At 41.8% G+C, this 27,668-nt stretch overlaps 1 protein-coding gene across 1 annotated transcript; it reads right to left on the bottom strand.

Moving 5' to 3' along the window:
- Positions 1-431: 431 nt before the first annotated feature.
- On the bottom strand, positions 432-15,066 carry LOC131245951 (CASP-like protein 5A2). Its single transcript, XM_058245772.1, has 3 exons — positions 14,358-15,066; positions 2,057-2,189; positions 432-1,254 (listed from the first exon to the last, which is right to left on the bottom strand). The coding sequence occupies exons 1-3, from the start codon at positions 14,570-14,572 to the stop codon at positions 1,063-1,065; spliced, it is 540 nt and encodes a 179-aa protein (XP_058101755.1). The 5' UTR covers positions 14,573-15,066; the 3' UTR covers positions 432-1,062.
- Between the last annotated feature and the right edge of the window lie 12,602 nt (positions 15,067-27,668).

The following is a 27,668-nucleotide window of genomic DNA, read 5'->3' as shown; positions in this document are numbered from 1 at the left end:
AATAATCCGAATTCAATAAATAAAAATCATGTGGCTAAGATCACCCAAACAATGCCAGTTCTTTCGAGGTCCGCAGCTGCCAAAACAGGCAACAGGATTTGGATGGTCTTGATTTGGATCAGAGGCAACCATGTACTAAACATAGCATGCCAGGAGATTGTAATATTATATTTTTATGCCAAATTCATATGGTACATCAATTTCTTATGCTTTCAGAATTTTTGTCAATGCGTCTGCCCTTCTGAAAATTATCAGATTTTTCAATGGCAAAATACTTGTAAAAATGAGTGTTTGGTTAAGTTAGCGAGAGCCTGCATCGGTTGATGGAATGCCAATTCATCTCAGAAAATTAACACCCACAAATAATCATAATGATAGTAGTAGTAGTGGTAACAATGATGAATAAATGAATGAATCATACCAAAAAGATGAGACATGCAACCAACTCTGAAATTTCAACCTCAAAGACCAAGACAACCTTATATTTCTTTTAATTTTATAATCAACACTAATCCCTCATTGCATTGTTTTACTTTCTTTTTTTTACCCCCCAGAATACTTGCGTCACTTGCATCTTTCTACCCAGCTCTTCAATTCATAGAACCTCCGATTGACCAGAACTGATACATTGCCCCACCTGTCCATGGCTGTCTCGGAATTCCTATACGAACAGACTTGCAAGCATCATGTGAGTGTCTGGAGACTGGGGAATGCCGAGGAAACCAGAACTTGCTTTCTTCTTCTGCTCATTCAATGGCTGCAAGTTCAGCTAAATTGGTATAACTGTGGGCATCACCCTCCTTAAATCTTAAGTTAACTGCATGGTTTTCTATGGACTCATGCAAAGAAAATTCAAGTTCTTGAAAACCAATATGTCATAACTGCCGAATAGCTTCACGCGGTGCTGACATGCTTTCAGTTATGGAAGTTCTCAACCCAAGTTATGAAATATACAATTTGAAGCAATCATAACTCAATCAAGACCCAAAAAAAAAAAGAAAAAAAAGAAAAAAAAAAGAGGAGACCACACCAAGGCACTAAGAAGGCTTTTTATCTTGTTTTTTATCGGGACGCCAACGACCAGAAGTTCAAGAGAAAAGATAGGGAAACGGTGAACCAGCTGATAAAGGCCATGGCTGTTGCCGTCTCAAATTCTGTGCAGTGGTTCTGCCCGCAGATTCCAAGATCATTACCCATGAGGACTGTGATACCCGCGGATGAACAAGCGGCTGCAAATGTAAGGGTGGAAGTGATCTGCAGCAAAGCACAGGTGATAATGACCCCAAAAAAAGGTACGCACAAAATAAATGAACAGGGTTTGGTATAGATTACTCCATATACTTCATGCATATGGACACATATAAGTACATATATCTGCATGCATCCATGCGAGTAATGCACTAAACTCTGCCAAGTATATATATTTACATGCAGCTATGCGAGTGATGCACTAAATTCTGACTGGCAGCGACTGCAAAAAGCCCGGCCCCTAGGCTGGGCAGAGGAGGGTTGATGTCTGAAAGGCAGTTGGTTATACAACCTTCGCTAGCAATAATAGGAATTCCTGTTTCAAATATTGATGAAAGCTTGGGCGAAACAGGATTCAAAAAGCTGAACCCAAATTGCTGGGGCCAGGCTATGCTGCTATGCACTTAGATGAAAACATGCATAAATATACATTTACATATATTTGCCAAGCAATCACAAGAATGCGTATTTCAAATATTGATCGACAAAACAGGACTCATAGCTGACTCCCAAGTAGCTGGGACTAGGCTATGATGGTGATGACAACAACGACGACGACGATGATGCATTTATACATATACACATCAATATGTACATATAGTGCCCATGAATTTCCAGTGAAGAATGTTATGGCCATTGCCAATTAGTTTTGGATGATTGCCAGGTTTTTTTTTTTTTTTTTCTTTCAATCTTTTAGCATTTTACAAAAGTATGATTGACAAATATCTAGACTCATTTCCCGCAAACAGTACGCTTTTAACTCAGAATACTTTTTATTACGTAGTACTAGCAGAGTAAGATTTCTCACCCCATCACCAATGGCAAAGAAGCTGACTACTCGGGGATTCCGCAAGCAGCGCTTCACAAGAAGGGCGTAGATATCAACCATGGCTAGTGATAGACTCCACAAGCTTTGCAAGCCAACTGCTGCTACAAGGTAACTGGCATACCAAATAAAGAAGCTTATTTCATGCAGCCATCCAAAAAACTCAATCCTATATTCTACAAGGTGGCTTTGGCTGTTTCCAGTTTTATGTAGACCAGAATACAAATACAACACTGTCGAGCACTGTGAGTAAAATATTCCTTTTTCAGATAAAGAGTGCTTGTAAGTAAGATTTTTCAGAAATGGAAAACAGGAGCAGAAAAAGGATATCTAGCACCCAGAAAGAAGTCATGAATAACAGAGGAATGGAGATATTTTCATCAGTTGGCTAAATCATGAATAATGATTTACCACTACGTGACAGCCCCCCTCCCTTGCTCTTTTCAATTTTCTCCTTTTTCTGATTTTTTTTTTTTTTTTAATTGAAGTCAACGAAGAGAAATGTGAAAAACCACTTGGGATGTACAAATATTTTTCCGTTGATCCAGTGGCCAACTCAAGGAAACATATCCTATTTATATGGGCACACATGCCAATGTGATACACGTGAGATCAATGACCACCTGACCAGTGAGCTTCCTTAAATTTTGGCCAAAGCATCTTAAGAGTGGATTCCAACTATGAATGGACCCAGGTCCCAGTTGCCATGTTTTACTTTGGGTGCAAAATCCTCCCTCCATCTATCATTAAGGGATGATGTTGGCATCCCTCTTTCATGCAAGTTTACCCAATATCAGATCGTTGATCAAAATATATACACAGTGTAGGCCACCTGTTGAACTACTTAGGGCCTGTTTGGATGCCTGTAAGAAGTCACTTACAGGTGCTGTTTGGGGGAAGAAATTCACCTGTAAGTCACTTACAGGCAAAACTGCCAGGAAACTTCCAGTGGCTGGAGGTCAGAAGCCACTTCCCTGTAAGTGACTTACAGGCCAACGGTCTGATTTTTTAAACAAGGGGAAGAAGGGGAAAACGCACCTCCATTACCGAAAAGCTCTGGCCATTGAAGATGCTCCACTAAGCTCTCTCTCTCTCTCTCTCTCTCTCTCTCTCTCTCTCTGTGTGCAACGGTTTTCTTTTTCTTTTATTGGAATAGACGGATTTAGTTAGGCTGTGACAGTGGGTCACACCACAAGAAACAGTGGGATTGAATGTCCACCATTAAAGCTCCCCATGGTCCAGTCTATTTTTAAAGTTTTTATTTAATTATTTTAATGCACTACACCTTGTACAAGTAAAATATCAAAAATGGCCCACCATGGAATAGCATAAGAATTGGCTTAAATATTCCTCTTGGAGGGCTTAAGAGAATGATATGTTTGGTGTCAGGATTTTTTAGGTGATTATAACATCTTGAAATGATTCCCTACTCCAAGCTCTGCTTGGCTGTAAATATACAACTTCTTACCTGTAAGTAACTTACAGGCTACCCAAACACAAAAACCAATTTACCTGTAAGTGACTTACAGCTTACATCCAAACAAGATAACCTGTAAGTCACTTTACTTGAAAGTCACAACTTAAAGAACTTACAGGCATCCAAACAGGCCGTAGATCTAGCACAAACTTCTGCATGTGTTGATATCTTTTTGCATGTGCACCTGTACACTGCTCCCACCTGAGATTTAGGTCATTGGAATTCACTGTTTTGACTTCAAGCATTTTCCTTTAAATTTTACCCAGTGTGGGCCCATCATTTTTTACTTTGGTGTTAAGGCCCTTGGACTTTTTAGCATTGTCTAAGAACAAAGACATCAATTGTTTAACAGCTAGTGATTTGGTGATTATTATTTCTGCTTATTTGACCTATAGGTTCAATGTCAAGCACAGATCAATCAATCATAATTTCATATATGCTAGACTGACACACCCACATACTATGGTTGTTACAATCTAACTTTTCAGTTTTTTTCAATTCTTTTCAGTCTTTTCTACTTGTACCTTTTTCCCCTATTTCCAGATATTTTAATATATTTTTTTAAGGCTTACAACCAACCTTGAATATTGGTATTGGGTAGCATATTGGCCAATACGGCCCTATAATGGCTTCTTCTTTTTGTGCTGAAAATATTCCCAAAAATATTGGAATTTTTTGAATAATGGCATAACAGATCATTATTTCGTTAGAATGTTGTCTGTTGGGCAGTTTTAGCTTAACCTTTTTTTTGAAAGATCACTAGAAAAATATTAAAAAGGAGAAGAAGAGAAGGAAACAAAACAGGGAAGGAAAAAGAGATCGCCGAGAAAGCAATCTACAACTAAGCTCCTAAAAACAAAAAATCAACATCCTTTAAGCCCCCCACATTAACCGCCCACTCAACAATAAGCCGCTTAGCCTTGCTGGCCACTACCACTTCTGAATTTGAGACATCCCTGAAACACCTTTCATTTCTTTCTTCCCAAACTGACCACCAAATGGCAATGATAGTCATACGCCATAGACGCGTCCTATTCTTGCCCAAACTAACCCCATGCCAAGCTTTGAGAAGGAGGTCAACAGAGCCGGGAAAACACCACTATAAGTTGAAGCAGGTAAGAAAAACTGACCAAATCCGGGATACAAAGGGGCAGAACATCAACAGGTGGTCTATGGTTTCTTCATTCTTCATACAGCAAAGGCATATGGTAACAATGGGCATGCCTCTTTTTCTCAGATTGTCCACCATGAGAATCCTTTTGGATCCTACCAGCCAGGCGAACGCTGCAAGCTTGGGAGGGACCGAATACTTCCAGAACTTATCGGGAGGGAGGTCTTCAAGAGGAGACATCACATGACACAAACGGAAGTAGGAAGATTTAACAGTGAAGGTGCTGGATTTGTCAGCCTTCCATGCTAATTTGTCTGAGGTGAGGAAGACTGGCGTGGCCCTGTAGATGCGCTCAAGCAGGGCTACGAACTCCTCAACTTCCCAGTCCAACAGGTTCCTCCTACAAACAATGTTCCATTCTGGCTTATCAGCTACAAACGAAAAGCAATCAGCAACAAGAACAGCCGGGTTGGAAGCGTGGCAGAAAATGTTTGGAAAGTCGACTTTGAGGGTGGCATCGCCCACCCATCGGTCTTCCCAGAACTGGATCTTAGCACCATTGCCAAGGATAAAATCAATGCCTGAGAGCACCTCCTTCTTCAAAGACATAATCCCCTTTCAAAGGGGAGAGGGCCGAGAGGCCCTATAGCGAGAGGAATCCTTGGTCCACCAACCGCCGATCGATTTGCTATATTTGCCTTTGATAATTTTATTCCACAAACTATCGTCCTCGGTCCCAAGTATCCAGATCCATTTCCCTAGGAGAGCTCTATTCATTTTCTTGAGCTCTTTTATACCTGCTCCACCATCTCGAGTTTTCTTGCAAACTTGTTGCCAGTTGACCAAGTGGAACTTCTTTTTATCTCCCTTCCCGAACCAAAGGAAGTCTCTTCGAAGGCTTTCAAGCTTGGCCAAAACAGTGGCTGGACATTTGAAGAGGGACATAAAATACACTGGTAGATTAGAAAGAGAAGCCTTAATGAGAGTGATTCAGCCGCTCAAGGAGAGATATCTACATTTCCATCTGGCCAGGTAGATTTGGAACCTGTTTATGACTTTATCCCATAGGGATTGAGGAGGAGAGCCCAAACACAAAGGGAGACCCACGAAAGAGGCTGGAAGCGAAGCCAAAGAACACCTGAAAGAGGCGACGAAATTCGTAATTTCCTCTTCCTTCATATTGACCCCATACATCTTGGACTTGGCCATGTTGATCCTTAAACCTGAGACTGCCTCGAAACAACGAACCGTGATACAAATATTATCAACCTTAACTTGATTAGCTTCGCTAAAAATCAGTGTGTCGTCTGCATATTAGATATGGGAGATCGGAATTGGCAAACCTTTCATTCTAATGCCACTAATGATACCTTCCTCTTGCCCAACCTGACGCATCCTAGATAGGGCTTCTCCCACAATAATGAAAAGGAAGGGAGACAGCGGGTCACCTTGACGGATACCTCTAGAGCTTCTAAAGAAACTTTTCGGGGTCCCGTTAAGGAGAATGAAAAAAATGGGCCGAACGTAAGCATTCTCCAATCCAACTGCACCATTTGACTCCGAATCCCATGCGCTTCATCATATATTGGAGGAATTTCCAATCCACGTGGTCATATGCTTTTTCGATATCCAGCTTGTAAAAAATAGCTTTCACATTGCTTTTTTGGCTAGAGTCCAAACACTCGTTAGCTATGAGCGCACAGTCGATAATCTGCCTTCTCGAGATGAAAGCACTCTGGTGACTAGAGATAATCTTCTCGATGATAGACTTCAGACAGGAAGCCAAAACCTTAGCCAAAATTTTGTAAGAGCCCCCTAGTAGGCTTATAGGCCTAAAGTCTTGGAAGGAGGATGCGCCTGGAATTTTTGGGATGAGGCCAATAAAGGAGGATCCAAGACCCTTGGATAACTTTCCTCTGTCGTGAAATTCTCTAGAGAATAGCATGAGGTCCTCTTTGATGACCTCCCAAAAGAAGAAGAAGAAACTAATGGGGAAACCGTCGGGGCCCGGGGTTTTGTCGCTGCCTAAAGAAATCACCGCCAGCCGCACTTCTTCCACCGAGAAGGGGGCTTTCAAGAGCTGCGCGTCTTCTGAAGGAAGACCATCCAGGCGAAGATTGTCCATCCACGATCTGTCCCAACAGTCTTTGCGAAGCAGCGAGCTGAAGTACTCTATGGCTTCCTCTGCTATCTTGTCTCTATCTTCAATACGGCTGCTGTTAATAGTGATACTGCTTATTCTGTTCGACCTCGAATGCATACTTGCTATTGAATGGAAAAATTTCGAGTTTTTGTCCCCTTCCTTAAGCCACTTGGTGCGCGACCTTTGCCTCTAGGCAATTTCGTTTTCTAAGACCCTGGCCAACAACGCCTTAATCAGCTGAATTCTTTTAGATAAAATGCCAGTCGACATGAGGCCATCTTCAGCTCCAATGTCAATAGCCTGCAACTCTGCCTTAATCGAATCCGTTTCCGAGTCCCTATTTGACATCATTTCCTGATTCCATTGCCTCAGCTTGACCTTTAGCAATCTGAGTTTGCTGCCCAGAAAACTTGCAACCTGAAAGCCATTCCACCAATCTGAAACCATCTGAAAGAAACCATTAGAATTAAACCAGGACGATTCGAATCTAAAGGGCTTCAGGCCCAGTTGAAGTCCTCCGACGAAAGCAAAATCAGACAGTGATCATAGGGACACCTCAGCAGCGCTATCTGAGAGACGGACGGCGATGCTTCCACCCAATCTAGAGAGAGTAGAAATCTGTCCAATCTGGAGAGAGGGGATAATTCTCCCATTGGACCACATGAATCTGGAACCGAGGAGAGGAAGATCAACGAGCTCGTGATCTTCTATCCAGGAAGAAAAGGATCGCATCGCTGGAGAAACTTTCCTGCCATGAGACTTTTCTTCAACATACCTGGTTATATTGAAATCGCCAACAAAACAGCAAAGGCCCGTGAATTTGCTCCTAGAGGAGGATGGCTCAGAACAAAAAACCGCCTTGCTAGCATCGATAGAAGGGCCATAAACTGAAGAGATAAGGCGCTTCTGATTCGTGGATAAGTCGAGGAGAATCGTCGAGACTGAGAAAGTCCTGGTCCAATGTTCCACCAGCTTCCATTTGGATGATCTCCGCACAATTATGATCCCACCTGCACTACCGATGGCATCCAATGAGACCCACTTGGCATCAGGGACCTGCCACAGAGAGGCCATGAGCCTATCGCTGAAGGTCTAAGTTTTGGTTTCCTAAACGTAAAGGATATCAGGGTTGCGAGAGGTGCAGGAGTCTTTGATAAGTCCCCTTTTCTGCTGTGAACCAACTCCCCTAACGTTCCAAAAGATGATCTTCATTGGGCAACCAAACTGCCCTGAGTACCCTGGCTATCTGCACTGTTGATCGAGTCTAACGATGGTTCCATCGATGAAGCAAGCCATTGCAGCTCTCATTTGTTGCATGATTTAGACAAACGATGTCTGGGGGATTTTGAGACTACCAAAGGTTTGCCACCAGTCTCCACGCATTGGAACAGGGCGATGTAATCCTCAAGGCAATCCCTGAAAGATAGACCCACTGCCCTGACGACGTGCCCTATCGCATCCCTAATCCACTTCTTCCGGTGAATGGTGTTGATGAGAGACCTTCTGCATTCGTCCTCATTGCTCTTCTAGTCTAAGATGATCCCTTTCTCTGTAAAGTAGCCGATACGAATCTTGAGAGGTTCCGCGTCAATGACCCGATCGCCTAAATCTTCCCGGAAGAGGGAGATAAGAGCTTTGTCAGAAAAAGAGGCGAAAGAGGTTGAAGGAGAGGGAGGAAGGGGCTCAAGAGAAGACATGTTCTCCGAGTTATAAGACTGGTGCTCGAACTCTCCCAAAGTGCCGCACTCTGGAAGGTGAATGGAGAGGTCTGAAGTGCTAAGCCGCCTACTGAAAACTGCGTGTCCCGAGAGAGATGGGATATCCAAGTCTGATGCCTTTTACTTCGATGGGGAGGACCAGTTCTTCGAGATGTTAAGGTCGAAAGACTTTGGACCCGATGACAAAGGATACACTGTGATGATACTCTGATGGGCGGCTGGATCAAGGCTAAGGGAGAAATTTAGATTAATAGTCGGACCCGGTCTGAGAAGCGAACCCGATCCGAGCCCCGACTGAGACTAATTAGTAGACCCGGCCTCGAGGGACGTACCCGATGTGAAGGCTACTACAGCACCAGGTGTTGGCAGCAAGGCTATCGGCTCGGCACGTGTCTTTTGCAACCCTGGATGGACGACGCAAATGCCCTAGTTTGAATTCGAGAAAGGCCCCTGGAAACGTGGGAGGTTGGCGAGACACGTGTTGCACTGGGAAACGGGAGAGTCGGCCGCGTGGTGATCTCGAGATCAGTGCTTGGGCACGTGGCGATCTCGGGGTGCAGAAGCATCTCTCGAGGGGGGGCAGGATCATCGCCATGTGTCTGAAGAAAAACCGAGAGATTGACAGGATGCGATAGCTCAACTCAAGGGGCACGTGTCACGCCGGTAGGCACGCCATCCGTCTGGCGAAAAGAGAGAGGGCTGACAGGGTCAGCATGATCGTTAGAATATGAGAAAGCCCGATACCGTGCTCTGCGGGAGTACACATTCTGGGTAGCTCCATCTTCTACAGCGTCGCCGGGGATGGAAGAAGCGGGCCGGAGATGTCTGAGCCTCCACAGATCCCCCCACCTGGGAAGTGATTCGTTCGGGGCTTCTCTCTGGATCGGCAGAGAAAGCATTCTTTTGTCCACGATAACTGTGATATGGCTAGGCATGTTGTCCCCTTTGCTTCTTCTTACTTTGACTCTGAGGATGGCCATTTCTTCGCCAGACTTAAATCTGGGGTCCAGTTCGATAAAAGAACCCACCATCGATGTTGTTAAAACAAAAAACTCTTCGAACCAGAGTTCTAGCGGTATGGCCTAAATGAGGATCCATACGTCCTCCGTACCAAAGAGGGAGAAATCGTTCCATCTCTGGACCTTTCGAACCGAACCATCGTTGTGCAGAACCCCAACCATGATCAGGAGATCCGACCTTACTCCCGGACCTGGATTAATCCACAGTTCGTTGTAGCCGATGGGTTTCATAACATATGCAGACGGCTTGATCCTGCAACATTCATCTATCCAACTCTGGACATGGGAAATCGACGTCCCCTCTTTAGTGATGAAGACTACTGTGTATTCCAGCCCCTTTTTGGCGCAATAGAAAGATTCTTGGCTAATCCTTAAAACATTCTCCGAGGTCGAGATTGGAGAGGCCGGTGCAGTGGCCTGGTTGAGGCTGATGTTGGCAGCTGGACAGAGGGGATCGGATTTCTACGGGTTCTGAGAGGGGGACTCGCGAAGAAGGGCCTCTTTGAAAGAGGTTCCTTCAGAGGATTGGGAGGAACTACGAGGGGTTGGTTTCCTAGAGACCTGTGTAAGCTTGGCTTTGCCAGAAGGGATATGCTTGGCTTTACAATCAGGACCGAATCTAGCCCTCTGGATGAGCAAAGGCAAGCCTCCAAACCTCTCACCATGTAACATCTCCACCGCCCTAGCCAGCTCCTCTTCTGACCCCATTCGAATCAACGCAAAACCTCTGTATTGGCCGGTTGTGGAATCCCGCGGCATAACAACGTTCATAACTGCACTGGCACGACCAAACACCCTCGAGAGGTTAATGGGGAACCAACCTTCCAGGAAACCTCCCATGTAGAGGGTTGGGTAGCTCGCAACCGGTCTAGATTTACACCCACCTGTCTTTCCTTTGTGTTTCCTGCCCTCTGCTTGCTACCACGGATGTGAACTACCGTATTGAGGATGTGAGTCTGAACTATTAGCACCATTATTTGTCGGATTAATGATTCCGGTTGAGGGGCCAACGCCTTCTCCCGTCGGATGTTCGTCGACATTTACGATGGAACTGCCTACTCCGATGCCTGAGTTTGCTGCCATTGTCACCGGCAGCTCGGGCCCGTTAAATATGAATACAATAATAAAGATGGAAAAATTGGGGGGGGGAGTGATCATTTACCCCTTCCAATATTTCCTAAAATGACCCACTTTGCTTCAATTCATCAAATCCTCCTCAAGTCTTGTGTTTTGATCCTCAAAACAGGCCTAGATATCTAGCTTAAAATTAGTTTAGGAGCTTCTTTCATGATTGAAATGAAGAAAGAAGTGGTAAAATGATAGAAAACTGCAAATAAAAAAATTGCTACGTAGGACCTCCATTGCCATGTCAGCCTGGTAATGGTAATGGTAACAGTAAAGATATGGGGTGTATCAGCTGATACGGGCCAATACAGCCCTTTTTTTCACAGCCAACCAGCTCAGCGCCCATATTGCATGACAGGGGTGATCAATATGGTTACATAATGGCCAAAACAGCCATAATGTTTACTGTTTTTCCAAGCTTGCTTACGACTCTGTTCACTTTGGAGCTAGGCTTTGCTTATTGGGTCCAAATGCCTCAACCATGCATTGTGAACCTAGGTTGCGCTTTGGCCAAAAATAAAAAATAAAAGGACTTGGAAGAATGGTTAAAGAAATATGTATTTCAATGATGCTACCATTTGATCCGCTTGGCATGCTCAGATTCAAGAGCTATCTCCTCCAACTGAACCTTTAAAAGTCATTGGCAAAGGACAACTACTGTTGAATGTTGGAGGCAATGATACTGATTATCTGACCTCTATTGTGGGAATTACTTAAGGCTCCATTTTAATTCGACCCACATTTACTTCTCCATAGTTTATGCCTTGGCCTCCCAATAAATCTGCTTCCTTTTCAATTTCACATAGAGATATTATCTGTGTCATATTTACAATAGCCCAATAAACTACATTTCAGGTACATGATGTGATCATCTAACCTTTCAAGTTTCATACCTTTCTTGAATACAATAACAGAAAATGGAATAGTCTTCAGAGAGGACTTAACTGGAGTACAACATAAATAGAATACAAGACTAAAAACAGACCTAAATTGGGAAAAGCAAGTCAACATCAAACGAGAATACATGGAACCATGGTAAGCCAAAACGGTTACGTAAAGGATGGTAATGGTGGTAACCGTTAGGCATTATGGGACCAATACAGGCATTACAGAAAAACACAGCCCCGTAACAGTCCCAAAATAGATTTTTTAACAGCAGTGGCCATTACACCATTAGCTTTGTATAGCCTGGAGACATGCAAAATCTGATTTAGGAAAATGGGCCAAGCATCATCAAAGATACAGTGATCTTCAAAGGGGGTTCCATATTCACAAATACAATTTAGCAGTCAGCATATTTGGCACTAGTTAACAAATAGCATCATACCTAAGAAGCTACAAGGTGCACATCCCAATGTATCTGGATTCTGGACTGTCCAATTACTGGTCACCTCTTGATGAGCTATAACCAAAGAATGGTGAATTGGAATTTTGATAATTATCCATGAGGTGGGCAATCAATTGGATGGTCTGGATTGTCTGCTATTCCACCAATCTTATGATAGTAGGGTGGCTATAGTGTGTCAATCAATTGATAAACATGTGTGCTACTCTTGTGGCCAGTGGATTACCAGGTGAAGCCAGAAGTGCATCCGATTAAGACACCTGCGGTAAAGCCATCCTCCACAACAAATGGTCAGGCTACGGGCAAACACAATTACATTTGCAGCAGGTTTTCATCCCAAACTCCCTGAACCCTGACTTACCTTGTAAATTTCCTATGTTTAACATAATCATGATACAAGCTTACTAAGCCTAAAACTCACTCAGTGCAAGTCAGAGCACCACTGCAGCAGGGAACATGGATGTAGCTAAGGCCATTTTGCTTATCTTTGCAGGAATTTTGTTTGGGGAAGTCAACGCTATTCACTGCTGTGTATTTCAAGGATGCCCAAGGGAATCAGGAACAACACTGAAGGGAATCCCAAGAGATGTGGTGGAGATTTCAAACTTAGATCATGAGTTCGTTGTTCAGCCTAAAAAGGGATGGTAAAAGAAAAGGCAAATTCGTCATCCAGGCATGTTAGAGATTGGTGGGATCAGCATGCAAAATGCGCCAGTGTCAATATAGAAACAGTGTAACTAACCCTATTATTCTAGAAGGAGATACGGTTCAAAGATTCAGCTCTAGCATACAAATTCCTAGATTAGTGTCACAAAACATGGTCTATGATTACACCTGCAGACCTCAAAGAATCAATTTCTTGAACACCAAGATTGAACTAGCAACATCATAAGTTCCCTCCCCCCCCCCCCCCCCCCAAACAACGCTTCAGAAGTCAAAATGAGGAATACATCATAAATGAGAACAGTGCTTATCAACAATCTTGTCTCTCCTAACTGTTCGCCACTTGTAAAATTACAGCACAAGCTATTTTCTATCACCCACTGCAAGTGTTGATCATCCAGTTGAGTGTTATCTCCCATCACCAGCTTCATATTTTATACTATGTCCATGAAATTTACACTTTGACATAGTTATTCCCAGTTTCCTACAGTCCAAAGAATCTTTATCTTAAAGACAGTACCCAAGGTACTTTCCTCATGAAGGCTAAAAAGAAGACTAAAACTGCTCCAACTTTTTTTTTTTTTTTTTTTTAAATTGAGTTAGATTACATTCATCATCATCATCTAATCCTTATCCCAATTAATTGCAGTCGGCTATTTGGAATGTCGTATTGTTCGGATTCATGATGAAGGTTATGGCATAAGTTTGAAACTGGCCACCAACCTAATGCAACTCTTTCATCCAGGCTGGGGACCAGCAACAAGAGCAGAAAACTCCCACATGCGCAATGTAAAAACAATTACATAAGTTGATTACAATCAAGTGCTATCTAATAGTCTATTATATTGGTTGATTACAACCAGCAAATTATATTAAATTGGGAGTCCTGATTGGGATCCGCAGTTGTTACCGAATGACTCAAAAACTGGGAGTTTCTCTCTCTCTCTCTCTCTCTCTCTCTCTCTCTCTATATATATATATATATATATGTGTGTGTGTGTGTGTGTGTGCGTGTGTGTGTGTGTGTGTGTGTGTGTTCCTAAGACTGACAGACTATAGCCAGTTGTACACCCCAACCCATTTCTATATGCCTCAGAATTTTTGTTTCCAATATTGCCCTGGATGATATCATTTATTTTCAAGGGCAGAACTTTGACACCGGCCGCCAACCTAACACAACCCTCCTTCTTTATCCAGGCTGACCGGAAACAGCAGCACAAAACTCCCACATGCACAATGTAGTAAACTATTACATAGGATGTCACAATCAAGCACTATCTAATAGTCTATTACATAGGTTGATTATAACCAATGAGTTAGATTAAATTGGGAGTCCTAATTTGGATCCACAGTTGTCATTGAGCGACTCAAAAATTGGGAGTTATTCTGTCCATATATTCTTAAAACTGATAGACTATAGCCAGTTGTATACTCCAACCCATTTCTATATACCTCAGAATTTTTATTTCCAACTATAGCCAGAATTTTTGCGAAAACCATTTGCATGTTAACCTACAGTCGGTTGTAAGAGATCAATTCTCTCCATTCTTTACATAAAAAGAAAAAGATTTCTTTTTTATTTTTAGCTGATATCCAACAGAAGCAAAAAAGCAAAAGAGGGCATATATACACGGAAGAAATTCATGTATACAGCAGAAAAGAGGCTTGAAGAATCGCATTACCAGAAGGCAGTGACGGAGGTGAAATCACTGGTGGTAGCCATGACACAGAGAGATAAAACTGCAAACACAAACTGACAGAACCGTAAGGCGAGGCCTCCGGCGGTACCAGGCATGCCTTGGATGTCCTTCATCCTCACTCTTGGCACATTGTTGGCTGCTTCGGTGATCAAAGGAGGAGCTTCTACTGGATGAACCGTCGGACGGCTCGCGTTCATCCCTTCAGCGGACTAAACTCATAGGCCAATTTCCATCAACTGATACACAGATTTTGAAGCACAGATGCAGATTCAGATAGAAACGCTATTTCAGGAATCTCCGTCCCAACGCCCTTCTAAGAGCCCTAATTAAACATCTCTGGCAAGAAAAATAACCAATCGCGAAGTATTTGAAGCAAAGGAGAACGAAACCCTCATTCAAAACTCTAATTCCACGAAAGCAAGCCGAGTCTTCGATCCCGACGCCTGATCCAGTGGATTTTTATAACTCAAAAGCCCTAATTCCAAGTATTTTCATGAAAATAAAGCAAACTCTCGAGTTCCGAGATCGGATTGCGCGTGTTTTCAGAGGAAAGAGCGTTTGAGCTTTCGTTCTGCGATCGAAATCCGTCCGTCTTCTGAGAAGGAGACTCGAAACGGCTGAATCTCTACTTTCTGACGTTGATTTCAGCAGCAGGTAGAGAGAGTACAGCGTAAGGAAGTTCTATATATATATATATATATAGGGAGGAGCTCTCCAGTAGCGTAGGGGTTTACCGCTGGCTAACTACTCCATGTCGCGCATTTTAGCGCCAGAAGCATTTTCTTTCTCCGGTGGAAAATGTGGACTTTTGTGATCCTCGGCCCGAGGACATGCATGGCGGTGTAGTTGGTGAGCGGATTAGTTGCGGCCCTTACCGTCGGTTCCACTTTGCTGTATGTGTTCTACATCCACGCCGTCCACTGTTTCCTACGAAATGGTCCACCTAAGATTTGGATCTCTTCCTGTTTTTTGCTATTGCCTTAAAATAATATAGAAAAACAGATGTACGAAGTGGATATATAATAAATACATCAAGGTGGACCCCACAGTAAGGGCCGCACCGTTTTGGGTGAGGCCGGGGCCGCACCGAATACGCTCCCTTGTAATTGACGATTTTGGACTGGGCAGCTGATACGCTGGAGCCGGTAGAACTGAAATGTTGTAGAGCCTAACTCTCCAGAGTATAAGTGGCATAGTAATTATCAATCGGGTCCGTACAAATGGTTTCCCCTACTTTGGATGGATAGTTTTCTAAGTAGACAAATATCCAATTATGCTATCCATATAAAAAGTGACACTCAAAGCGACTGTGGTAGATGAAAATAGTTCATGGACTAGCATTTACCGATGGAAATTTGAGGATGTGATGGACAGGATTTTCTAATTCGTGTGTTTTTGAAATATTTTCTATCCATGATAAAACACGCTAGATGGACGGCCGCGATCTATATATCTTCCTTCGAAGCCGCCGTGTACCGGGAAGGGATGGCTGACCTTTTCCCGGTTGCTGCTATTTTTCCGGTTCTTGCGGTAACGGATTTAAGTGTTACCCGGGTACACCGTAGTGGGTGCTTCCCTGACTGTGGGGTCCACTTGATGTATATGTTATATATCAACGCCGTCCATCAATTTTTACAGAGTATTCTAGGATATATTTGCAAAAATGAAGCAGACCCAAATCTCAAGTTGACCAGGCAGTTGGGATTGAATTTCCACCATCAAAAATTTTTTTGAGGTGACAAAAGTTTTAGATCAAGCCGATATTTTGGTTTTCCTTCATTCGCATATGTGTGACCTTATCAACAGGTTAGATGGAAAATAAACATTACGGTTGGCCCTAGGGATCTTTTAATGGTGAGAGAGTTCATTGACCAATGTTTCCTGTTGTGTGGTCCACTTGAGATGGTATCTTATTAATTTCTGTGTCCATGCTCTAAAATGACGAGAAATTTACCACGATCCGGCAGTTTTTATGAAGCACGCGTGGATAGTAAATTTGAGGGCGAAAATACCCTTGCTTTTTAAGTGAGCTAGTTTATAGTTATGGTTTGGCGACTATCTATAGCTACGGATTATAACCGTAGCCACAGGTACTATTGTGATCTAAAAACCAACCCCAACTTTGGGACAAAACATTGAAACGGGGTTGACCGGGTCAGTTGGATGTGGCTTTTTGAGCCATGCTACATCCACATTAAGTTGATTTAAGTAGCATTTTTCTACTACAATATGAAAAGTAGCAATTACAATTTGAATAGTATTTTTCTAATGCAAGATAAAAACAACATGAATTTGCGAATCTTTTCTTTCAAAATCATGCATCATGATGCATTCTTCTTGCATTTGGGCATCAAATACAATGGGGCAAATTTCACATGCATCATTTACCCAATCACCTATGAATCTAAACACGTATTGAACAATCATTCTTGTAAAAGAAATAAATTAGAGAGGCAAAGAACAAGAAGCGATCAATTTCTTAGAGAAGAAAAATGAAAAATGATTTAACATTCTCATATGATGGTTAAATGATTTGACGTGCATAAAATTCATCCCGTCCCTTAGGTAGACCATTCCTTGTTTGGCCTTGATCCAAAAATCAACTGATTCAACGATCGCCCTATTTAAAAGTATACAGAATGTCAGAAACCACTAAATTCTCATGGCATGGCCAATACTAGGAATCGAAAAAGAATATGAAGAAGAAGAAGAAGAGACTTCTCTATCCATGACACTCTCATTGTAGAAACTCAGATTCCATTGAACTTAAGTGGGGAGTTCTACACATCCAAACAACCCCTAAGGCATTTCATTGAAACCAACTAACCATGTGAGACATCGAAGAAAGGAATTGATGGTAGGGTAGGCGTACTCATTCAACTAAACAAATAGAATAAGAAAACCCAGCTGATCATGGATACAGATTGTATAAATGAAAGATAAGGAAACATAAGATTTACTAATAATGAGAGCAACAACATGCAAAGTATGTATTTTAGTACTAGTTAAAGTATGCTTTTTAATTAGTGGTAGTTAAAAACCATGTCTCTGCCAGTAGTTGGGCATAAGCAACCATCCACCTGTGAGATAACTCAGATTCCAATATAACCAGCTAAAAGTCAGTGCAACCAGAACTAGCACGATGGAAGCAGCCTTCCAACAAAAGGTTAGGTTCAAATTGGCACAATAACTTAACTCATTCGATTAGTTTGCAATAGCCTTAAAAAATTAATGAAATAATAGTATTATAAGCATGCTACGAATTAGACTAAGCCATGTGGCATATTGACTATTATCTTAAAGCTTAGAACAGTTCAAAAGGGTCATACCCCAGCCAAAGGTGCATCTAAAATCTTATCCAAAATCAAGACCACACACTCCTAGAAATTGAGTGAGGCAACCTAGGAATTGAACGAGGAAAGATAAAAATTGAGCGAGGGAACCTCGCAATTGAGCGAGACAACCTAAGAATTGAGCAACGGAAACTAGGAATTGAGTGAGGCAGCCTAGGAATTGAGCGAGGCAAGCTAAAAATTGAGCGAGGCAACCTAGGAATTGACGAGGGTAGCTAGAATTTGAGCGGGGGAACCTATAAATTAAGTGAGGCAACCTAGGAATTGAGCGAGGGAAGCTAGAAATTCAGCGAGGCAAGCTAAAAATTGAGCAAGAGAACCTAGGAATTAAGTGAGGCAACCTAAGAATTGAGTAAGGGAAGCTAGAAATTGAGCGAGGAAACATAGGATTTGAGCGAGGAACTTACAAATTGAATAAGGTAACTTAGGAAATGAGCGAGGGAAGATAAAAATTGAGCGAGGGAAGCTATAAATTGAGCGAGGCTTGTACCAGGGCTTTGGATTCAATGATTTTTTAGAGCAAGACAGAGAAAAGAAGCGTTGAGATAATACCTTTCCTCCTAATCTCATCTATTGAAAAATGGGGTCCTCTTGATCACCTAAAGAGATTTTTAGGCAGAATTAACATAATTATGACCGCGAGGATTGAGCTACCAAATGAGATTATCCTCATTCCTCGGTTGGAGTTCTGGAAGATAAGATCTATGCAGTAAAAAAAAGTCTTCTGAATTGAGCGACAGAAGCTAGAAATTGAGTGAGGCAACCTAGAAATTGAGCGAGGGAACTTAGGAATTGAGCGAGGCAATGTAGAAATTCAACGAGGCAACCTAGGAATTGAGCAAGGGAAGCTAGAAATTGAGAGAGGGAACCTAGAAATTCAGCGAGGCAACCTAGGAATTGAGCGAGGCAACCTAGGAATTGAGCGAAGCAACCTGCAAATTGAGCGAGGCAACCTAGGAATTGACCAAGGGAAGCTAGAAATTGAGCTAGGGAAGCTAAAAATTGAGCGAGCCAACCTATAAATTGAGCGCGACAACCTAGGAATTGAGCGAGGCAACCTACGAATTGAGCGAGGCAATATACAAATTGAGTGAGGCAACCTAGGAGTTGAGCGAGAGAAGTTAGAAATTGAGCGAGGAAACCTAGAAATTGAGCGAGGCAACGTAGAAATTTAGCGATGGAACCTAGGAATTGCCTGAGCAACATAAAAATTGAGCGAGGCAACTTAGAAATTGAGCAAACGAACCTAGAAATTGAGTGAGGCAATTTAGAAATTGAGTGAGGCAACCTAAAAATTACCTGAGGCATTGTAGAAATTAAGTGAGGCAACCTATAGAAATTCAGTGAGGCAACCTAAAAATTCAGCGAGGTAACCTAGAATTTGAGCGAGGCAACCTAGAAATTCAGCGAGGCAACCTAGAAATTATGCGAGGCAACGTAGAAATTGAACTAGGCAACCTAGAAATTGAGCGACAGAACCTAAAAATTCAACGAGGCAATGTAGAAATTGAGCGAGGTAATCTAGAATTTGAGCGAGGGAAATTAGAAATTCAGTGAGACAACCTAGAAATTGAGCGAGGAAACCTAAGAATTCAGCGAGGTGACCTAGAAATTCAGTGAGGCGACCTAGCAATTAAGCGAGGCAAACTAGAAATTAAGTGAGGCAAATAAGAAATTGGGCGAGGCAAGGTGAAAATTGACCAAGGCAAGATAAAAATTGAGCGAGGCAAGTTGGAAATTGAGCAAGGCAACCTAGAAATTGAGCAAGGGAAAAATGAATTTGAGCGAGGCAAGCTTGAAATTGGGTGAGGCTAACTTGAAATTCAACGAGGCGAACATGAAATTCAGCGAGGTTAACATGAATTGGAATGAACTTTAAATATAATTGAACTAGCCTAACAATTTTCTCTTTGGTGAATTTGACCGAGCTTTACGTGAAATTCTCTTCGGTGAATTTGACCAAGTAATTAATGAAATTGGCCGAGCGATTCACAAAATTTTCCGTTACATTACATGAATCCGTGGAAGTTCCCTATCATATTCTTATGATATTTCTGTCAAATTTATGAATTGCTTAGGGAATTTCACCAATCATAAACCTTGAAGTAGGTCAAATGGACCAAAACCTCTCGCAAATTGGATTTACAGTTTGCTCAGTACACTCTTATAATATTGAGTTAACTGATTTGGGCCCACCTTAAATGTATGTGGACTATCCACGACGTTCATCCATTTTTCTATCTAAAGTAAGGGTTTCAGCCCAAAATGGTGGCATATCGAAATATCAAGTGGATCATACCACAGGAAACAGTGGTTCCACTGTAGAAACCTTGTTATGCCCCCATAATAATGTTTTATTTGTAATCCATCATGTTCATAGGATGATTTTTACATGGATGAACTGAAAACCAAGATGCGAGCTTTATCCAGCAGTTCAATGGCCCACAAAAAATTTACTGAGATGGACTTCGCCCTCAATTTGTAGGTTGCCTCACTCAATTTCTACATTGCTTCGCTTAATTCCTAGGTTGCCTCGCTCAATTTCTAGCTTCCCTCGCTCAATTTGTATGTTGCCTCACTCAATTTCTAGGTTGCCTCACTCAATTCCTAGGTTGCCTCGCTCAATTGCGAGGTTCCCTCGTTCAATTCCTAGGTTGCCTTGCTCAATTTCTAACTTCCCTCGCTCAATTCCTAGGTTCCTTCGCACAAGTTTTAGTGTGCCTCGCTTAATTCATAGGTTGCCGTGCTCAATTTATAGGTTGCCTCGCTCAATTTCTTGCTTCCCTCGCTTAATTTCTAGGTTACCTCGTTCAATTTGTAGGTTGTCTTGCTCAAATCTTATGTTCCCTCACTTAATTTCTAACTCCCATCGCTTAATTTCTAGCTTCTCTCACTCAATTCCTAGGTTGCCTCGCTTAATTCATAGGTTCTCTCGCTCAATTTTTAGCTTGCCTCGCTGAATTTCTAGCTTCCCTTGCTCAATTTATAGGTTGCTTCGCTCAATTCATAGGTTCCCTCGCTCAAATTCTAGCTTCCCTCGCTCAATTCCTAGGTTGCCTTGCTCAATTCCTAGGTTCCCTCGCTCAATTTTTAGCTTGCTTCGATGAGTTTATAGCTTTCCTCGCTCAATTCCTATGCTGCCTCGCTCAATTCCTAGCTTCCCTCGCTCAATCCTAGGTTGTCTCGCTCAATTGCGAGGTTCCCTCGCTCAATTTTTATCTTGCCTCGTTCAATTCCTAGGTTGCCTCACTCAATTCCTAGGAGTGTGTGGTCCTGATTTTGGATAAGATTTTAGATGCACCTTTGGCTGGGGTATGACCCTTTTGGACTGTTCTAAGCTTTAAGATAATAGTCAATATGCCACATGGCTTAGTCCAATTCGTAGCATGCTTGTAATACTGTTATTTCAGTAATTTTTTAAGGCTATTGCAAACTAATCGAATGGGTTAAGTTGTTGTGCCAATTTGAACCTATCATCTTGTTGGAAGGCTACTTCCGCCGTGCTGGTTCTGGTTGCACTGACTTTTAGCTGGTTATATTGGAATCTGAGTTATCTCACAGGTAGATGGTTGCTTATTCCCAACTACTAGCTGTTCTAACTTTAGGCAGAGACACGGTTTTTAACTACCACTAATTAAAAAGCATACTTTAACTAGTACTAAAATACATACTTTGCATGTTGTTGCTCTCATTATTAGTAAATCTTATGTTTCCTTATATTTCATTTATACAATCTATATCCATGATCAGCTAGGTTTTCTTATTCTATTTGTTTAGTTAAATGAGCATGCCTAGCCTGCCATCAATTCCTTTCTTCGGTGTCTCACATGGTTAGTTGGTTTCGATGATGTGCCTTAGGGGTTGTTTGGATGTGTGGAACTCCCCACTTAAGTTCAATGGAATCTGAGTTTCTACAATGAGAGTGTCATGAATAGAGAAGTCTCTTCTTCTTCTTCTTCATATTCCTTTTCGATTCCCAATATTAGCTATGCTATGAGAATTTAGTGGTTTCTGACGTTCTGTATACTTTTAAACAGGGTGATTGTTGAATTAGTTGATTTTTGGATCAAGGCCAAATAAGGAATGGTCTACCTGACGGACGGGATGGATTTTATACATGTTAAATCATTTAACCATCATATGAGAATGTTGGATAATTTTTCATTTTCTTCTCTAAGAAATTGATCGCTTCTTATTCTTTGCCTCTCTAATTTATTTCTTTTACAGAAATGATTGTTCAATATGTGTTTAGATTAATAGGTGATTCGGTAAATGATGCATGTGAAATTTGCCCCCTTGTATTGATGCCCAAATGCAAGAAGAATACATCATGATGCATGATTTTGAAGGAAAAGATTCACAAATTCATGTTGTTTTCATCTTATATTAGAAAAATGCTATTCAAATTGCAACTGCCACCTTTTATATTGCAGTAGAAAAATGCTACTTGAATTAACTTAATGTGGATGGAGTATGGTCCAAAAAGCCACATCCCACTGACCGGGTTGACCAACTTGGTCGACCCCGTTTCAATGTCTTGTCCTAATGTTGGGTTTGGTTGATAGATTAGCCATGGTGCCTTCGGCAACGGTTATAACCCGTAGCTAGAGAGGGCTGCCAATTCCTTCACCGTAGACCAGCTTAGAGAAAAAGCAGGCGTATTTTCATCCTCAATTTTACTGTCCGCACGTGCTAGTCTAACTTGGCCACTTAAGTTTGTATTGCTTCATAGAAACCACTGGATAAAAGGTTTTGTCTATGGTGGTAAATTTCTCTAAAATGATTTTTAAAAACTGATGGACGGCGTGGATATACAACAGGAACATAAGGTGGACCCCACTGTTAGGGAAACACCCAATAAGGTATTACGTGGGTTATATATAATCCGATCTAGATTTTTTCGGTTACTACTGTATCACATTCGTTTAGACCGTTGCTTCCCACCGTAGACGGACCACTGCCAGAAACCCACTCAAACCTCTAGATTTTATGGCCTGCAAAGAGACAGTTGGATTGATATAGAGGGAATGGTTCAGATTCAACTTTTAAGAAAATGACCAAAATGGGCTATTGAAGTCTTCCAATCTGGGAGATCATTACGAACATGATCCACTGATGTTCGGCTACATCAGACCAACGGTCTGGATCGCTAAACCGTGGACCCCGCTCGTGCAAATTGAAAACCTCAGGACAGTGTGCATATACTCCGGTCTACGGGTCTTTACTCTTACCGGGTGGTAGACTCCCTGGAGTTTCAACACCGGGTCAAGGGTTCGAGTACGCCACCAGTGATGAAATCCCACGGCGTGCGTGTGTGGGGGTGTGTGCGCTTGTGTCAGCGTGTGTGTAAAAAAAACTCCGGTCTACGACTATACTATACTCCTGACGAGGCTGACTCCAGCGTTGTTCAAATCAATCAGGATTCGCTGCGGCTCCAAATTATAAGTGGTTGCCCGTGGATGATTCCAAACCGTCAATATCTTGGGACTTGCCTGAGATGCCCAATGGCGCAAAAAGGACATGAGTTTATTGGCACCCACTGAGTGACAAAAATGAAAAGATGACCATTCACGTTCGAATGGGATGTCTACTAATTGGATGACTAAGATTATCCAATATATGTAAATCTTGTTCCATAAGCCTACCTATTACGGGACCAAGAATACGGATGGTCTTGATTCACTGACCACACATCCAGTTACGTGTTGAAGCCGCGAAAGACTGTTGCTGGTTCATCACGAGCGAGCTAAAAAGCTCCTCAGTTTTGTAATCTCGAGCATGACGTTTGCTCTTATTCGTTTCAAAGATGGCAAGCGTTGGTATTTTGGTCGTCGGGGGGTTTCGCCACGCAAGAGGCTGCGAGAATGGGAGCCCCTCGTAATCTATGCAGAAAGGATACATGTGAGGATCATCTGACGTACACGTGGCATGCAGCTCAATTCCAATCCGTTCAAATAGTGGGACTCTATGTAGATTGGTTATTCAATGAAAATCACATTAATTGGACAATACTCGATTCTGATTAATTAACAATTCTATCTAACTTCGACCAATGAATATTTTTGTCTTTCGCTTCATTTAATATCCACCAATGATCCGTTGAATAATATTTTATCTGTAATATTTGTCATAATTCAATGTTGGGTCCCACTTTTTGGATGGTTCTGATTCGAGATGCTATGCAAGTATACGTTAGTACAGTTCGCCTTTATTCCATACGGCTTCATTGTATTAAAAAAACCCGCTGAGCATGAGGACGTTTGATTAACGCAACCAAATGGCGGAACTTAGACAGTAGCAAACTCATCCACCGAACATTCGTTTATATAAGTTTTGATACTCTGGCAGTGACTGATGGCTGATACGCAGGCACTTAGAAATCAGTTAGCAATTTCATACATACATGCCATGCAAGCAATTCAAATTAAACGGCCCAAATTACGGGTTCCAGCTTAGGAGAACCGTGAATCGAAAATTAGCTTGTTTGACTATCAGATTCTGAATGTTGGATTGGTTTGGCGGACATGGATGGCTAATATTTAAAACATATTTGGGCAAACAAGCCTCTACGAATCAAAGCTTATGATTGTCCAAATATTCTGATTTTGTGAATGTAACTCAGTTGCAGTGGGCTTCAAAATTTATTCTGTTAAGCATTCCAGGGGTAGAATGTCCCAGTGCCTAAGCATCAAGCATCATACCCTACAGGAGTACCAATAATTTTCTTTATGAAAGATTTCTCAAGTGAAATTCCAACCCATCCAATTTTTGGGCCCTATTGTGCGGACGCCCAGATTTGGGACCGATGTGTCGATGCCATGGGCTCCATAATGATGCGTGTATATTATCCATACCGTCCATCCAATTTTCCATGTCAATTTAGAGTACGAACCTAAAAATTAGGTAAATCTAAATCTCAGATGGGAAACTTTTGTGGCCCCAAGAGGTTTTTAATGGTGGGCATTCAATCACCACTTTTTCCTGTGGGGAGGTCCACCTGAGACTGCTTCATTTTTGGGCTCATGCCTTGAAATGAACCCGAAAAATGGATGGACGGCATGGATGAAATACATACATCATGGTGGGGCCCACATCACCAATCGGTACGGAGGTCACGGCACTGAAGGGGTCACAATATGAGTCCCTATTGTGTGCCGTGCACGGCCCAACGAGAACTGATACGATGATCCTCGCTGTGTAAGTAGTGCCCCCAAATGAACTGTTTTTTTTTTTTTTAATGGCCCACTTAGCAAGTTAAAAACGCAAAATCTGATGGCTAAGATCATCCCAAACGCACCTCAGTGGCTTCCACACCCCACACAAACCTATGGCTTCTGTCACATTTCTATTGTTTCCTATGGTGCGGCCTACCTGAGTTGTGGACTAGGATGATTTCGACCCCAGTAACTAGATTGGACGGAGTGTAGCTGCGTAAACACCATGATGAATCCAAACAAGCTTGGATGTTTCTGGGCTGCGTGATATAGGTGCAGTGGAGGATTTCATCTCATCTATTTTAGCATGCGTATCCTGTCAATCGAAATCCTCTAAAACGCCTTGGGCAGAACATCCGGGCTCTACAAATTTATAAAATCCTATTCATCCATCAGATTCAATTCACGCAATGGGCTACAGATTAGCTAGATTCACAGCTAAGGTGGGTCACACCACAAGGACCAATCTGACTGGCATGCCAACCATATTTAGGTGTGACTTATCACGGTGGATTAAAGAGATAAAAATCAGCTTAATTCAAAACTTTGGCCAGCTACACCACTTGAGCGTATTGATAGGAAGTGTGAGCCCTCAAGATCTGACGGTCTACACAATATGGAGCCTTTACAAAGCTGAAGATGAACGGTCCAGATCCAATGGCCCCCTTATCCACTATTGGAGGAGATGGGTCTAATCACCTCTCTGATTCTACGGTATAGATGGCATCAGATCACAATCTATGGTTTAGATCGTCCCAAGGACAAGTTAAATGAACAAATTTCTATATACTACTATTCTTCCTTTTTACTCTCGTTATTTTTCATATGTTTATACGAAAGTACCTTATCTTATTTATATGAAAGGATGTGAGTTTGGATGAGACCAGAAGTTATCTGGTCTCATCCATGTCTCCCCATTTAAAACCAAATTCAAATTTGAATTTGAAATGCAACTGAAAGGAAGATGCCGGAAGAGACCTAAACACATGGGACCCACCCACTAGTGATTGCCTATTGGCATATTTCCAACATCTCCCGTTCAATCATATTGTGGGATATGTACAAAAATTTGTCCATCTAACTCTCCTAATAATAATCAAAACCAAACATCGCGATCAAAAGAATCAAAGGCGTGGGATCAGCTGGATCACCGTAATCTTCTCACAGGTGTTAAAGTACTAAGTGACCACTTAACTAGTACTCAATAACTCAAGCTTTGCAATGTTTGTTCTAGTCCTTATGACCACACCGAATGGAGTTAACTCCCGATCCGGAGAACTCGGCCAACATACGCACTTATCCAACTTTTCGAGTTATTCTGAAAACTCTATTTTTTTTACAAATTTCGACTAAAATCAATTTAAAGCAATATTTATATATATGTTCTTAAGAAAGAATATTTGTTTGCAAAAGTCTGATAAAAATAACTTGAAACTATCGGCGAATAAGTCTTCAAGTGCATATTTATAATTCTAAAAACTTGGTATAGCTGTCATAGGATCTTCCCCACGCAAATGTATAATTTCGAATCAATCAAGCTGCTTTCCTAGCGTAACTGAATCTAGCCAATTAAGGACCTTTCGTCATAGTACACTAAAGTAGCGACACTCAATCTTATTCTCCTATACACAAGAGGAGGGTAGCTAAGGACACAAAGAGTCACATACGGGACTGACTACTCACACGTTGCAATGATTAGATCGAATCAAAACAATCTGTAGGTAAAAGGTCCCAGCACGTGGCTACAATCCACGTCGTAAAGTAAACAATATTAGGTATATGTCGGGTCTACAATATGTAGGTTATTCTACATGAGGTACGACTTATCTCATAATCTCACAACCTGACTATTAATTTAGGCCATAACATTGATCGCATGAAACAGAATGGTGTGATTCTGTTATTTGACTTCATCAGTCTCATCTTTAATCTTAAAATATTGTAGGCGGATACGACTCACTCATATCTTTATCCTTTATTATTCACAATAAAGAGAAGTCCATACCTCAGTGTATGAACATTGCCCCAAATGTACCTCTCTTATACATTCAAGGTTGGTCAACCCGTGTGAGTGGGTGACCGGCCTACCGACAAAAAATAGAAATTCTACATGATCTCATGAAAATTGCTGATAATCTACTTACCTAGTTTATATTAGTACTTAATACTGAATAAATGGAATGTGCTATTCATTAATGAAAAATCAAAGTTACTAAATACAAGCATATCACTCAAGCTTTCCTCAATCCTATCTGTCTGACGTAAACCTAAAATAGATCTTTGACTATAGGTTTCATCATGGGATCAGCCATCATTTCCTTAGTAGAAATGTAACTGAGGGCGACCTTCGTATCTCTCACTTGATCACTGACATAATGATACTTGATCTCAATGTGTTTGGACTTCTGGTGCTGTTTAGGGTCATTCGTCAAGTCAATGGCAGAAGTATTGTCTATTTTTAACAATATAGGCTGACGAATGCTCGATACAACATGCAAACCTAGTAAAAATTTGTGAACCCATACACACTGCTGAACTGCAACACAACATGCAATATACTCAGCATCCATAGATGAAAGATCTGTAGATTCTGTTTCTTACTCAACCATGAGATAGCTCCTCATCCGAGTAAGAATACATGTCCTGAAGTAGACTTTCCCTCAACATCATAATATCCTTTGAGGTTGAGGCTAGTGCCTTCATAACACAACATTAGGTCTTTTGTT

This window comes from Magnolia sinica, chromosome 5 (genome assembly GCF_029962835.1).
Source record: "Magnolia sinica isolate HGM2019 chromosome 5, MsV1, whole genome shotgun sequence".
NCBI classification, from domain to species: domain Eukaryota; kingdom Viridiplantae; phylum Streptophyta; class Magnoliopsida; order Magnoliales; family Magnoliaceae; genus Magnolia; species Magnolia sinica.
Note: the sequence above shows the minus strand (reverse complement) of the source record. Positions and strands in the feature narration are given on the sequence as shown.

What these genes read in the sequence shown, in the direction of transcription:
- LOC131245951 (XM_058245772.1), bottom strand. Translation starts at nt 14,572, where the DNA reads ATGAACGCGAGCCGTCCGACGGTTCATCCAGTAGAAGCTCCTCCTTTG. An exon ending in ACCTCCGTCACTGCCTTCTG is followed by an intron (nt 2,190 to 14,357) that starts GTAATGCGATTC and finishes TTGGTATGCCAG; the next exon opens with TTACCTTGTAGCAGCAGTTG. An exon ending in TCTTTGCCATTGGTGATGGG is followed by an intron (nt 1,255 to 2,056) that starts GTGAGAAATCTT and finishes GCTTTGCTGCAG; the next exon opens with ATCACTTCCACCCTTACATT.